The sequence below is a fragment of the Malaclemys terrapin genome, chromosome 8 (genome assembly GCF_027887155.1).
Source record: "Malaclemys terrapin pileata isolate rMalTer1 chromosome 8, rMalTer1.hap1, whole genome shotgun sequence".
In the NCBI taxonomy this organism is placed as follows: domain Eukaryota; kingdom Metazoa; phylum Chordata; order Testudines; family Emydidae; genus Malaclemys; species Malaclemys terrapin.
Genome location: NC_071512.1, coordinates 9,013,752 through 9,028,516, shown reverse-complemented (window position 1 = coordinate 9,028,516; position 14,765 = coordinate 9,013,752). Strand labels below are relative to the sequence as shown.

At 42.2% G+C, this 14,765-nt stretch overlaps 1 protein-coding gene across 1 annotated transcript in view; it reads right to left on the bottom strand.

Moving 5' to 3' along the window:
* The window catches only part of COL23A1 (collagen type XXIII alpha 1 chain), a 327,013-nt gene that overhangs the window by 32,241 nt on the left and 280,007 nt on the right, over positions 1-14,765 (bottom strand). The window contains exons 9-12 of the mRNA XM_054037338.1: positions 5,774-5,890; positions 4,765-4,800; positions 2,013-2,039; positions 1,555-1,581 (exon numbers count right to left, since the gene is read on the bottom strand). Of these exons, the coding sequence (XP_053893313.1) occupies positions 1,555-1,581; positions 2,013-2,039; positions 4,765-4,800; positions 5,774-5,890 (207 nt within the window). The remainder of the gene's footprint in view (positions 1-1,554; positions 1,582-2,012; positions 2,040-4,764; positions 4,801-5,773; positions 5,891-14,765) is intronic.

The following is a 14,765-nucleotide window of genomic DNA, read 5'->3' as shown; positions in this document are numbered from 1 at the left end:
CCAGAGAGCATACTTTCTCCAAACACAGAGATTATGTCCAGTGGGCTCCGCTCCTCAGAGTACGGTGATGTCTGTTTGGTCAGTCCTATGAGAGATTCAGACTGACCAACGCTGGCCTGATGGAGAGCAGCAGTCTCAAAAATTCACCCATTTTATTTTCAATTAATTCAGCAAAAGGGCTCACCCCTTCAGCCTTTATTCTTTGTTAGGGTTACCATATGTCTGTATTTTCCTGGACATGTCCGGCTTTTTAGTTCTTAAATCGCCATCCGGGAGGAATTTTTAAATATCTAAAAATGTCCGGGAAAATACGGACATATGGTAACCGTAAGTCCAAAGTCCCGGGGCTAGCGGTGCTTCCTGGGGCAGCTCCCGGCGCCCGCCCGCCAGCGGGAGCCTGCAGTGTGGGCGGCCCCAGGCACAGAGGCGGAGTGGGTCTCTGTGTGCTGCACCGGCTCATTCCTGCCCAATCAGAGCTGCGGGGGCGGGGCTTGCAGGGGCTGGCAGCGGGCAGAGAGCCCTCCGCCCCTCCCCCCCAACCTGACCCGACCCTAGGAGCCAGAGAGACCTGCTGGATGCTTCCCGGGAGCCGCCCCAGGTAAGCACCACAGAGACTCCCCACCTCACCCCCTGGCAGGTCCCTCTGGCTCTTAGGGTCAGGACAGGTCAGGTCGGGGGGTGGGGGGGCACGGAGGGCTCTCTGCGTGCTGCCGGCGCCTGCAAGCCCCGCTCCGCGGCTCCGGCAGCTCCCATTGGTGATTTCCCCAGCCAATGGGAGCCACGGAGCTCGCACTTGTGGCGGACACAGCACATGGAGACCCCTCGGCTGCCCCTGATCCTAGGAGCCAGAGGGACCTGCGGCAGGAGGGGTGAGTAGATGAGTGGAGGGGTGTGTGAAAAGGCCAGTGGCGGGCAGCCGGGGTTGAAGAGGTGAGCAGCAAGGGAGCCAGCAGTGGGTGGGTGGGCGGGGGTGAGGAGGCAAGAAGCGGTAAGCCAATGGCAGGCGGGGGTTCTCAGGGCAGGCATGGGGGTTTCTGACAGGGGAGCAAGGAGGTGAGTGGCAGGTGGTAGGAGGTGAACGGTGGGTGGGGGACTGAGGAGGGACGCAGCAAGCCAGCGGTGGGCCAGGGGGTGAGGAGGAGTGTGGTGGCGGGGCAGAGCGGGGAGGGGTGGGGCAGAGTGGGGGCAGAGCATGGGAGGAGCGGGGGTGGACTCTGGGCGGGGCTGACACCCCCGTGGAGTGTCCTCTTTTTTGAATGTTCAAATATGGTAACCCTATTCTTTGTTGACGAGGCTAATGTAATTACTGCTTCTGGGCTGATCACCATAATGAAAAAGATGCTGATGGCACAAAAATGTCTATTTCAAGGTCACAGAATTGCTATTGTTTAATTGAACATATGCTAGAAATCCTGAAGAATATAAAGTGTGAATCAGTGCAACCAACCATGACTAGAGCCTTGCTCAACCTTGTTTCTGCAAATGGCTCATTGTGTGTGATGAACATCTTTTTTTTTTTTTTTTTTTTTAAAGAAAGAAGAATCAGTATCTTACCTTTCTCCCTGGAAAACCAGGCTCACCCTTCAAAAACAAAAAGCAAAGGAAGGGAAATATAGTAATGAGTCATATTCATTTTTAAAATTATCAGTTGAAGTGGAAATTTTGTTCTCCTATTGATCTTCATTATCTTCTCCTGAAATGCCAAAAAATCCAGTGTGCCTACAGTATGCTAAAATTAAAAAAGCAAATTCCCCCCTCCTCATTCTAAATTTCATTGTTTTACTTCTCTTAACAATTAGCATACTTTCTGTCCAGAAGATGCAATAAAAAATTAACTTTTCGGTTTCCAGATAACGGCCAATTTGATTCCCTGGAATTCTTAGATGCAATTGATGAAGAGGAGATTACATCAAACTGAAAAAATGTGTGCAACCCTGCCCAGGCACATAGAGGCATTCTGAAGATTCTTGCCTTGTTAATATTAGAGGTATAATAAACTATTTACTACCTACCTTTAGTCCTGAAGGTCCCCTTACACCCTGTTAAAAGTAAAATTTATCAGTATATTTATTTGGAAATAAAAGCATAACAGGATTTAAAAATATATAGCTATAAATGTTTACAGCTCTGTAGAAAATGGCGAGGATGCCTCTGTCTGTTTTCGGTTCTGTATGAACATTACTACAGACAAACATTCTCAGTATCAATGCACTTTACCCCACAAATAATAAAGAAAATGCTCTCTAAAGATTTATATTTTATGTATGAAAAATGTCCCATAAATTGTTTTGGAATCTGACTCAGTACCATAACTCCGGGCTAGACCTTCGCATAAAACAAATAATTGAAATGTTACAGGTGGACTTGTAGAGCTTGGTTATGTGGCTATTTTATATATTCCATAGTGGGGCTCAAAAATATGCTCAACGGAGGATGTCCACAACATCAATGCTTTCCAAAAATCTGCTGGTGGGGAAGCAGGTGATTGGTTAGTAAAGCAGCATTAGAGTAGTTTGTAAATATAGCTGTTTATGAGATAATATAGACTAGATTCCAGGCACTGGGGCGAATTCATCCCTGACATAAACAGGCACAACTCCCATGATCTATTTTCACATTGTGAGTCAGCAACACTAGTTATTTAGAGTGGGTTTCAGGATCTTAACGGACAGGTTTCCAAGAGGCTATCCTATGCGAGGAAGGGGAAAACGGTCCAAAGGGTGTTAGAACAACTGTACCTAGCTGGGAAGGAAGTTCCTTCACTCCATGGTTTGAGAAGATGAATTTAGAGCTGTTTGAGTCATTGTAACAGGTGGAAATGAACTACCATCACCACAGAATCATAGAAATGTTGGGCTGAAAGGGACCTCAGGAGGTTATCTAGTCCAGTCCCCTGCTCTGAGGCCGGACCAAGTAAACCTAGATCATCCTTGACAGGTGTTTGTTTAACCTGTTCTTACCCCCCTCCCCCATGATAGGGATTCCACAACATCCCTTGGAAGCCTATTCCAAAGTTAAATTACTCTTATAGTTAGAAAGCTTTTCTGAATATCTAGACTAAATCTCCTTTGCTACAGATTAAGCCAGTTATTTCTTGTCCTACCTTCAGTGGACATGGAGAACAATTTATCCCCATCCTCTTTATAACAGCCCTTAAAGTATCTGAAGTGTTATCAGGTCCCCCCTCAGCCTTCTTTTCTCAAGACAAAACACGCCCAGTTAAAAAAAAAAAAGTCTTCAGGTTTTTTTAAACCTTTTATCAATTTTGTTGCTCTCCTCTTGACTATCTCCAATTTGTCCACATCTTTCCCAAAGTGTGGTGCCTAGAATTGGACACAGTGCTCCAACTGAGGTCTCACCAGTGCCAAGTAGAGCAGAACAATTACTTCCCATGTCTTACATACAACACTCCTCTTAAAACACCTCAGAATATTAGCCTTTTTCACAACTGGATTCCATTTTTGACTCAATTTGTGATTCACTAAACCCCCCAAGATCCTTTTCCACAGTACTACCACCTAGCTAGTGTTTCCCCATTTTGTAGTTGCACACGACCTTACCCACTCCACTGTGGGTGATACCTATTCTAAACCAAACATATCCAAGTAGATTCGGCAAAGATCTTGCAGCACTTTCTAGGATGGTCCTCTGGGGCCATCTTTTCCTGTATCTCCAGGGGGCCCTCTCTCTCTTCCATATCTTCTTTGTCTGTTGACAATAAATTCTTCACAGTCTTCACAGTGATTTCTCTGCTTTTTCTCCTGTTTCTACTTGTGATACCCAGCATAATTTTTTTTCTATGGTTCTTTGCCCAACTTTCAGATGCTCCACTGCCTTGCTGAGTGATCTTGCTTGTTGTTGCATATGACAAAGTAGGTAATCCACAGATGTAAAATAAAATAAAAAACAAAAAGCAAAACCTAATATTTTTTAATGCTGCAAAGGTGTAATACTTCATGGCCTTCCACATGGTTCAATGCTCAGAACTTTTTCTTCTCTCAACCTTCTTTTCTTGGTTTGAGGAAGGTGTGGGAAAACAAGTGAAAATAATCCACGTTTACCAACGGTGTCCCTTAAGAATTAACCCTCCCCTGAAAAATATAAACTTTGTCCTAGGGGAAGTGGGTGGCACCAATGAATCATCATCTGTCAGCCAGATTCTGTTCCCAAATTTTCACAATTCGATCCTTGTGAAACTCAGCTTGGCATCGTAGCTGCAATGACGCCAGTAAGTAGCATTAAGAACGTTTTCCCCAATTAAAAACAAAAGCTCAGCGGAAATAAAAAGTACCCCAAAATTCACAAAAGGCTTCCTTGACTCATTAGAATCCAAATTTTGGAAGTGTGGGACATCACAGAGGAGGCAGGGGTGGGGAAAGAGGGGGCAAAGGAGCGTTATGGAAGAGCTATAAGAAGAGAGACTCACCTCTTTTCTTTATGGTGATGCAGGGTCTTATGGTGCATCTGAGAGGGCTGAAGTATCAAGGCAGTATCTGATTGCTTCAGTTTCCTGTACAACTTTCTAAGCTCAACAATTGTCCATCTCTGGTCATGTGTAGCTTAGCGTAATAGCGCTGTACTTTTTAATTAGCAAGCAATGGCACAAACAAAATAATTTGCTCTATGTGGTTATGGAGGGGAGTAAATAGGACACCCAAGCCCAAAACTACATGCACTTCTGAGCTAAGCAAACAGTCCACACTAGTGAAGCATAATTAATCTGTTAGTGCTGACACTAAACACGGCAGGAAGAATACTACTAACCATCACTCCAGCTTCCCCCGGCTCTCCTTTTAAGCCCTGGGGGAAAGAAGTTAATCAAGTCAGTGAAGTTGATTACAGATATTTGCACCAAAACCCTTCATCCTCCAAAAAGTTAAAAAATAATTACTGAGAGGTTCATTGATTTTACATTCTGATTTTTTAAAAAATGAATTACCAGTGAGTTGGAGGTTTGCAATGGGATGGGTGAAGGTTACTCATCAGGGAGGAAATAAACTTTGCTTTTTTATAAATTTTAAAAAATATCCTGACTTCTGATTTTCTGTTCAGAATACTACACAACCTCCTTCTCCCCATACCTCCCATCTTTAGCCCACAACTTTTCCGGGATAATTACCATAATTTCACTGATTGTGAAGCTACCATTTCTCTAACAACCAGACAGTTATAGAGAATTAAAGACATTTGTCAGGTTGCATCCAGAGGAATCATTAGAAGTAGCTCTGAGGCCACCGATGGTGACTATTCTCCTCCAGTTGTGATAGGGAAAGAGAAACTCAAACTTTGTGGGCTAAATCCTGCCTCTGCTAAAAGCCTAGCAGTGGTGAGCACTGCTAATAACCAGAGCCAGTGTGCTGGCACCATGCAGGATGGGCCCTGTGGGCAAGCAGCCATGCTGCAGGGTAGGGTACACACTTTTGCCCTCTTTAACGAGAAACACACATCCCCTGCTAGCAAGTGCTGGAGACCCTGGGGCCTGGTCAGACACCCCAGCTGCCAGACCTAGCCTCCTGGCAGCCACAGTTTATTGACCTATGTCATAGCTCCCTTTCCTAATGATCTCAAGTGCTAGGTGAGAATCCTATCCTGATGCAGCATCACAGGGCGGGGAAAGGCTCCTTATATCCCCTTCCCCTACTAGTACCTCCACATGGCCCAGACAGGCATGGCCCTGTGCCAGGTGGCTCCCAGATGAAGTACACTGTGGGCATTCTTAGAGAGCACCCATTCTGTTTTACAATGTGAATACTCTGTATTCTTCATTCCTTACAGGGAGGCCTTGTGGTCCCCTGGGGCCATCTTTTCCTGTATCTCCAGGGGGACCCCTTGCACCCGGTGGTCCTGGAGGACCCGGTGGGCCAGCAGCTCCATCTTGACCTTGATCACCCTGTAGGAAGTTCAGACAAACATTGTGATGTGGAAAAAAACCAACACAAGTGCTGACAGCAAATTAACTACTCTGAGTAGGAGAGAAACCAGCAGGGGGCATGCCAGGGGGATAGGTCTTTCTGATAGCACCACCAAAATTGTTTGAATGGCTTGTCCCATAGTGATGGTTAAGATTTGAAGACAGCCAGTTATGGTGCTTGTGCGCACATGTGGGTGAGGAGAGCTCTTCCATGTGGATCATGGATCACAGCTCACCCTAGCTTTAATGCATGGTGACAATAAAGCAAATTTGACTGGATGATTTTTAAGGTGAATGCCCTGGATACAGCCTTATAGTAAAGGATTACAGCATCCTGGAAGAATGGTCCCAAACACTGCATGGGGACACTGCATGATTTGGGTGAAATTACTGTAGGCTACTGAAAGGTTTTGTTTGGTTAAATAAGAGACAGCAGAGAGAACCTGTGAAAAGACTCAAATTCCTCCGAAGTCCGCAAGAGCACCATGGCATGCAGGGGTGTGTTTAATTAGAAGGCTACAGCTGTAGGTCAAAATTCTCTGTTCAGATCTGCCAAGCAGTTCTCATTTCTGCTATATGCACAAAGTTGATGGTTTCTGCACATATCCCAGAGAAGTTTGCCCCGTAGAAATTTATTGGCATGCAGGGTATCTTCTAGCTTTGTGGCTGACCAACTAAGTTAAATAATCGGGATCATGGCCAAGATTTTCAAAACGGGGTGTCTAATTTAGGCTCCATAGTTAGGCACCTGAATAACCTGATTTTCAGATGTGCCGAGTATTCAGCACCTCCCTTTGATCTGACCCATATTTTTCCAAAGACGATCCCAACGGATTTTAACATTGAATGTCCCAATCATGCAGTACCTATTCAGACAAGACTCCCAATGGGCCATTAAGGTCTTTTTTTCAATTTTTAGTAATCCCTTATTCAGGGTTTTGACCCACACCTTCCAGCAGGAGTTTTGTCTGAGTAAGTTGTGCAGGACTTGGCCTCATAGCAAATATGAACATAGAAAACACTAGTTAAACATTAATGCCTGAATATTAAATCACATACTTGATATCATGCCTACTTCAAGCACGGTTGTACTACCACCATTTAGTAGATAATAAAGGAATCAAAACATATTTAATGACATCCCTCTAGTACGGTGGTTCTCAACCTATTTGCCACTATGGGCCGCATCCAATACTACCTCTATGGCCCTGAGGATGTCACATGAGCTGCAGCTCTGTGCTGATTGGGCCGCAAGTGGCCACAGGTTGAGAAACACTGCTCTAGTACAACTGAAATGTAATGATATTAAAATGCTCCACTTGCACCATACTTTGCCAGTAGATCAAGAAAAGATGAGTCTACGTCTCTACTTGCAATTTTAACACTAAAGAATTTAGTAGTGTACACTTGTTTCAGTTAAACTGCCAGAAAAGCTTGGTCAGAAGGTGGAGCACTCCTGATCTCAGAATGAATTTCACTACTCAGATGACCAGCTACTGATCCCCTGGTGAACTCCAATAGCCCAGCCTTTAGGATGCAAGCTGGTTGTTCTGACATGTGGAGTTAACAGTAAAAATCCCCATGAAAAGACTGGATCATAACTCTTAACAGCATCCGGACAGGATACCAATCTGAACAACACAGGAACAGAATTGTGTTTAATATGGTCCACCCACAAATCAGGGACCAGGGTGGGATTTTCAGAAGTGTCTATGTGAATTGGGAGCACAAAGCCTATTGCCATTCAATGTGATTCATTCTCCTAAATCATTCAGAGACTTGAAAATTCCACTGCAAATCCAGAAGACTCTACCCAATTTTGTCTCAGCCAGGAAATCTCCCATTGAATTTTGCCTAAGTAAAAATTCAAGTTAGGACTTGCGGATTTGGACTGATCTATTTCATTGTGCGATTACTACTATTATTCATATGGTACAAGTATAGCATATAGAACTATCCTTATCCCCTCCTCCCCCCATGACTCACACAAAGAGCCAGACCCTCAAGGCCTTAGTTTTCACTCCTTCCTTACATAGGCAGAACTCCCACTACGTTCACATGGAATTTTGGTTGAGTTAAAAACTGAGCAGGACTCTCTGGATTTGGCTCATCGTATTTATGACTTACAATGGCAATAAGGTGCTATTAGCTAATAAGGAAACATAATTCAGACAGAAGCACAGCAAGCCAGAAGACGTAGATTCAACACATCTACCTTAAGGATTCATCGGCTAAAGACATGCTGGTCATTAGAGAGAAATCCATGATTGAGGCGAGGGAAAACCATCTAGCCAGGTGAGTGAAACGTAGAGCGTGAAAGATCAAGAAGTCAAGACAAAGGTTACAGCATGGGAGTGATTTTTAAAAGGTTCAGTTAATATTATCTAACAAAGTAACTTCACCAAGGAATAAAGAAATGACACTGGAGGAAATAACCAAGAAAGAGAAATAGTGAGAGCTTTAAGGTCGTTGATTCAATTGGAGGCTTTGTCAGTAGCAAACACACAGATGAGAGCCAAGTCTTTTCATTAGCTTAATGCAGAGGAGGGACTTCAGAGCTGGCAGGGTACAGAAGGTTCCCACATGCCAGAGTTTCACTATACAATAAATACATTATTCCAACAAGACACAATGGAAGATATAGCCCACTGGAAGATATCCCCCGATCTCAAGATAGCAAATATATTATATTTCTTCAGTAGATATAATGAATATTAATTCAGTCATCTGCCCCCAACTCGCTAATAAATCTCACAAATTTAGTGGATGAAAAACAATCCAATCAAGCAAATGTCATTATTCATTGCTGCTTTTTTTTAAGCGGACATCTGTAGAGAAGTGCAAAAGACATTTAATTTCCGAAGAGACAAGGTGCGTGAGGTAATATCTTTTATTGGACTAACTACTGTTGGTGAAAGAGCCAAGTTTTGATTTCCACAGAAGTTGGTCCAATAAAAGATATTGCCTCATCCACCTTCTCTCTGATATCCTGGGCCAAACACAGCTAAAATAATGCTGCAAACATTTCATTTCTTAATAGCGCTCTTTTTTTTAAGATTCATGTGCATGAAACTAACAAAATATCGTGAGCTGAACGTAGTTGTATATGACAGATTTGTGTTTTATCTTTCTATTGGCAATTTGAGTTTGGCGAGTACAGATCACCTAGTTTTCCCTTCTTGAGAGAAGAGCAAGGGATACTATTCCAACTTCCGTCTCAACTACCGACTGTGGGAACATTTTTGTCAGCTTAACCATGCAGCCTGTTGCTTGCCAGTGTCTGTTTCTATAATTTCCCAAGGTACCAGAGGGATATAACACACATTATCAATAACATCTTTCTTCAAGGAGCACTGACAATGCTGCGGACAAGTGCTGAACACTTAACTGAAGGTGGAAGTGCTCAGTTATTGGCAGCTGAGTGGTATGAGACGGAGTTGCACAGTTCTTGACACCTTCATGACATGTCCAGATGATAAGTCCTGTCTCCTAAACTGCTAAGCCAATATGATGTCAATTAAGTTATCATCAACTAGGCTGTTATCTCCTGACAGGGAAGCGGCTTAGTAATTTTTGGCAAAGCTTACAACTTTCCCTTAACCTGACGTCCTCCGATGACTCCCACTGTAGTATCTTTCGCCCTGCTGCTAGGAAGTCTATTACTTGGGCCAGTCAGTAATGCATACACAAAAAGCATAAAGTTTTTTCCTTCCCAAGAACAAAGCATGTCGCTCTGGCCACACAAAACAAATCTTTGCTGGCCTAAACATTCCCAAGTCCATCACTTGCTTAAGCGTAAGTCACTTGTCTACACATGTGTATTGTCAGAGAAAATGAGATCATATGATGTGAGACAATCTATAAATCTAGAATGGATAAAATGGGGGCTTGAGTAGAGAGAATAACCATACCTTTGGGAAATAGAACTACATATTTAAGTGGTGGATAATAAATTCCCTATGGTAATATCCGGCTGAGGCCAGTTCATCTCTCACAATATAATGCTGGGGTCCAACATGAGATGAATATCTACTGTTCATCTCTCTCAGTAAATAAATGAAAGAAAAGTTCACAGCTAAAGTTATTGATCCTGAAAAGACTTATGCATACGAGTAGCACTACTAAGGATAGTTACTCGCACGTGTTTGCAGAATTGGCCACTCAGTTCTCAAAAATTAGCACATAATACTTGTATAAGGTAACTACGTGAGCAAGAGTTACATCCATTTATGCAATTGTGTGTTTTGGGCACACATTTTACATAGGTGCCAGTTTTAGAAAATTAAGCCCTAATAAAGTTTATGACACCCAAGAACAGAAATAGAGTGCATAGCAATGAATTTTAGTAGTTATTCTTTATCTGCATTGATCTCCTTTTCATTGTTTGTTTTCTCGAGAATATTCATGAGTATTTATTTTTTTCTAGTCTTTCCATACTCAACATAGTGATATTATTTTTGTATTAAGCTTTGCATTAAATAGGCCCTTTCCTCAGCCATCCTATTTTACAGATCAGGCTCTTATTGGATACATTACCAGTTATTTATCCTTTTTGATTATTATTACCAATTATTTATTCTATCTGATTCTTTATTCTTTTTGATTCTCATCACACAGAGCTGTGACACAGCTTCTTCTATCAGCTAGGAAACAACTTTAGGAAATAAAGCTACCACTGAGACAGCAGAGATAATACAGACTAAAAAGCGACAAAGAGTCCTGTGGTACCTTATAGACTAACAGACGTATTGGAGCATAAGCTTTCGTGGGTGAATACCCACTTTGTCAGATGCATGCAGTAGAAATTACCTGCCTCTGGAAAGTCCACTACATGCATCTGACGAAGTGGGTATTCACCCCTGAAAGCTTATGCTCCAATACGTCTGTTAGTCTATAAGGTGCCACAGGACTCTGTCGCTTTTTACAGTTCCAGACTAACAAGGCTACCCCTCTGATACAATACAGACTAAGTTATGGAAACAGAACTACTCTAGGCCAGATGGTATCAAAGGACAGTATGTTTTAGGGACAGGAACAGAGATGCTGAGCAGTGAGTAAGTGCCTGAGAAACCCAGACACGTCTGATTTATTTGTGAACCACAAACTTTTAGCACCAGAATCTGATTGCTTAACTGCTGAGGCCCCAGAGCCAGGGATTCCCCAGGGACACAACACATTGAGAAATTGGGGCACAAACATATTTCATAACATGGACGCTTCTGAATGCACATTGTTTTTACATGTAATTGACAACATCTGTGCATTGTTTTCAGCCTATTTTTCGTTATATAAGACAACTGCTGCACAATCACTCAGGAGGTTTTGTATTTAATCCACCACTGTGACACTCCAGGAAAAAGCAGAACAGCTCATTGTAGAGTCAAACCTCATCAATCACTAGACTCCTTTGTGTTTTTCTCTTGTCAGACAGGATCTCCTTGTTTGTTTGTTTGGCACTTTTTTAATCTAGCAGAAAAAAGCATAATGAGATCAAATGATTGGAGGATGAAGCTAGAAAATTCAGACTAGCCAGAAGGTGCAATTTTTAACACTGCCGGTAACTAACCACTGGAACAAGTTACCCAGGTTTGTGGTGGATTCTCCATCACTTGAAGCCTTTAAGACAAGAGCGGCTATCTTCCTACAACATATACTATAGTGCAAAGAGAAGCTATGGGGTGGATGCCAACGTTACTAGGTAAGGTTCTCCAGCCTGTGTTCTGTAGGAGGTCAGACAATGGTCATAGTAGCCCCTTCTGGCCTTAATAATAATCTCTTCGGTAATTCACATAGGCCCTGATCTTGCATTGTGATCCGTGCAGGCCATTATGGGTCTCTATTTGGACAGACTGGTGTTTCTGTTCAGAGCCACAGAGTTCATAATCTGGAATCAGGGTCAAAGGGTAGAAACCACATCCAGCACAAGGCTCACACCCCACTGAGACCATATTTTGAGGACTTGGGTGGGAATTTAAATGGTGCCTAAGCCTGGTGCTGACCCTCTGCACAGGGGTGAACTTCATCCAAAGAGAAAAGGGACAAATCTTGGAATCCAAATCTGCTCTAGGTGTTTTAAAGATGGTGGGTTAAGCATTTCAAAAGGACCTAAGTAACTTAGGAGCCTAAATCTCCATTTAAAAGTCAATGAAACTTTGCCTTGGGCACTTAGGAGCCACTTTTGAAAAATGAGACAACCTCCCAACTGATTTAGGAGCCTTTGAAAATTTTACCCTGAATTGTCAGTTTACCTCAGTCACTGTGACACCAGGTAGGGTTATAAAATGACATCCAACCGTAGGAGCCTGATTCTGCTGAATGCTGAGTGCCACAGCACCTTGTCAGAAGAAGCCCAAAACTTTTTAGCTCTGATTCAGAACTTTCAGTAAACATTTAACAAGCGATTATCTCTGCACCATGTCAAATAAAGCAAAATATTCCTCATGAGGATGAGAAAAAAACCCAAAGATCATTCCTACATCTCTTTCCTGTCACACATGGCCAGTAAGTGTATTCCTGGTAACCTGGTCTCACCTCTGAGTTATACAGGAGGAGTTTATATAATTTTTTGGGCTGTCAAGCGATTAAAAAAAGTAACCATGATTAATCGCACTGTTAAACAATAGTAGAATACCATTTATTTATCTTTAGGTGTTTTCTACATTTTCAAATATATTGATTTCAATTACAACACAGAATACAAAGTGTACAATGCTCACTTTATATTTATTTTTGATTATAAGTATTCGCACTGTAAAAAACCAAAATAAATAGTTTTTTTCAATTCACCTAATACAAGTACTGTAGTGCAATCTCTTTATCATGAAAGTTGAACTTACCAATGTAGAATTGTGTACAAGAAACCTGCATTCAAAAATAAAACAATGTAAAATTTGAGAGCCTGCAAGTCCACTCAGTCCCACTTCTCGTTCATCCAATGTTGCACGCTTCCTGTTTACAATGTCACCTGAAAGTGAGAACAGGTGTTCTCATGGCACTGTTGTAGCTGGTGTTGCAAGATATTTACGTGCCAGATGTGCTAAAGATTCATATGTCCCTTCATGCTTCAACCACCATTCATCCATGCTGATGAAGGGTTCTGCTCGTTAAGAATCAAAAGCAGTGCGGACCGACGCATGTTGATTTTCATTATCTGAGTCAGATGCCACCAGCAGAAGGTTGATTTTCTTTTTTGGTGGTTCGGGTCTGTAGTTTCCGAATTGGAGTGTTGCTCTTTTAAGACATCTGAAAGCATGCGCCACACCTCGTCCCTCTCAGATTTTGGAAGGCACTTCAGATTCTTACACCTTGGGTTGAGTGCTGTAGCTATCTTTAGAAATCTTATATTGGTACCTTCTTTGTGTTTTGTGAAATCTGCAGCGAAAGTGTTCTTAAAATGAACAACATGTGTTGGGTCATCATCCGAGATTCTGTAACATGAAATATATGGCAGAATGCGGGTAAAACAGAGCAGGAGACATATAATTCTCCCCCAAGGAGTTCAGTCACAAATTTAATTAATGCATTATTTTTTTAATGAGCGTCACATCAGCATGGAAGCATGTCCTCGGAATGGTGGCCGAAGCATGAAGGGGCATACGAATGTTTAGCATATCCGGCACATAAATACCTTGCAATGTTAGCTACAAAAGTGGCATGCAAATGCCTGTTCTCACTTTCTGGTAACATTGTAAATAAGAAGATGGCAGCATTATCTCCTGTAAATGTAAACAAACTTGTTTGTCTTAGAGATTGGCTGAACAAGAAGTAGGACTGAGCGGACTCCATAGGCTCTAAAGTTTTACACTGTTTTGGTTTGGAGTGCAATTATGCACTTTCACAACAAAGGGATTGCACTACAGTACTTGTACGAGGTGAATTGAAAAATACTATTTCTTTTGTTTATCATTTTTTCAGGGCAAATATTTGTAATAAGAAATAATATACACTGATTTCAAATAACACACAGAATTTAATATATTTGAAAATATAGAAAAACATCCAAAATATTTAATAAATTTAAATTGGTATCCGATTGTTTAACAGTGCGATTTAAACTGATTAATCATGATTAATTTTTTTAGTCGCGATTAATTTTGAGTTAATCACATGAGTTAACGGGGATTAATTGACAGCCCTAATAATTTTGTTTGTAAATAAAGAAAAAAAGATCATTCTTCACGCCAGAGATGCGGAAAGACCCTATCACAAAATACCACAATCCACAACTGCATGGTGACAAGATCCACTAGAACTTTAAACCCTCTTTTTAAGGTGCACCCACATTTAATTCTAATAGTCTGCTGGCTCAGTTTAACAGGGGTCTGTTCTCCCCCTCAGACACACCCCAAAACACTTCGCCTGCAGAACACAGTTCATTGCAGCAAGTTCCCAAGAATAAGCTTGTGAGGAAGCAACAGGGAACTCTGCAGATCAACCATCAATTTCCCTGGAAACTGTTGTGCTAGACAGACAATGATAGCGTATCCTCACAATACACTTTCCACAGACAGTGCTGTGCAGTAATAGAGTAATTACCACACAAGTGTTCATTTAATTGAGTAATATGGAAAAGCCACTTGGGTGGTATAAAGTTCCCTCCCCTTTTCAGGCTGAAGGGGTCCCAAGAGACCCTTCATTTTATCCACTCTTCTCTCCTTCATGTCCCTACATTGTGATTGCTGCTCGTTCCTCTAGGGGATGGACACCACTCCGTCGGATGCCTACTCCTGAAACAGCAGAGAGGTGTCGGTACAGACTCTACCTTTCCTGCTGAACACGCCGATCCTAGCAACTGCTAACCAAAGTTCACGTCTGAATCTCAAGGGCCCACCTACCACATTCTGCTGGGTAGTTG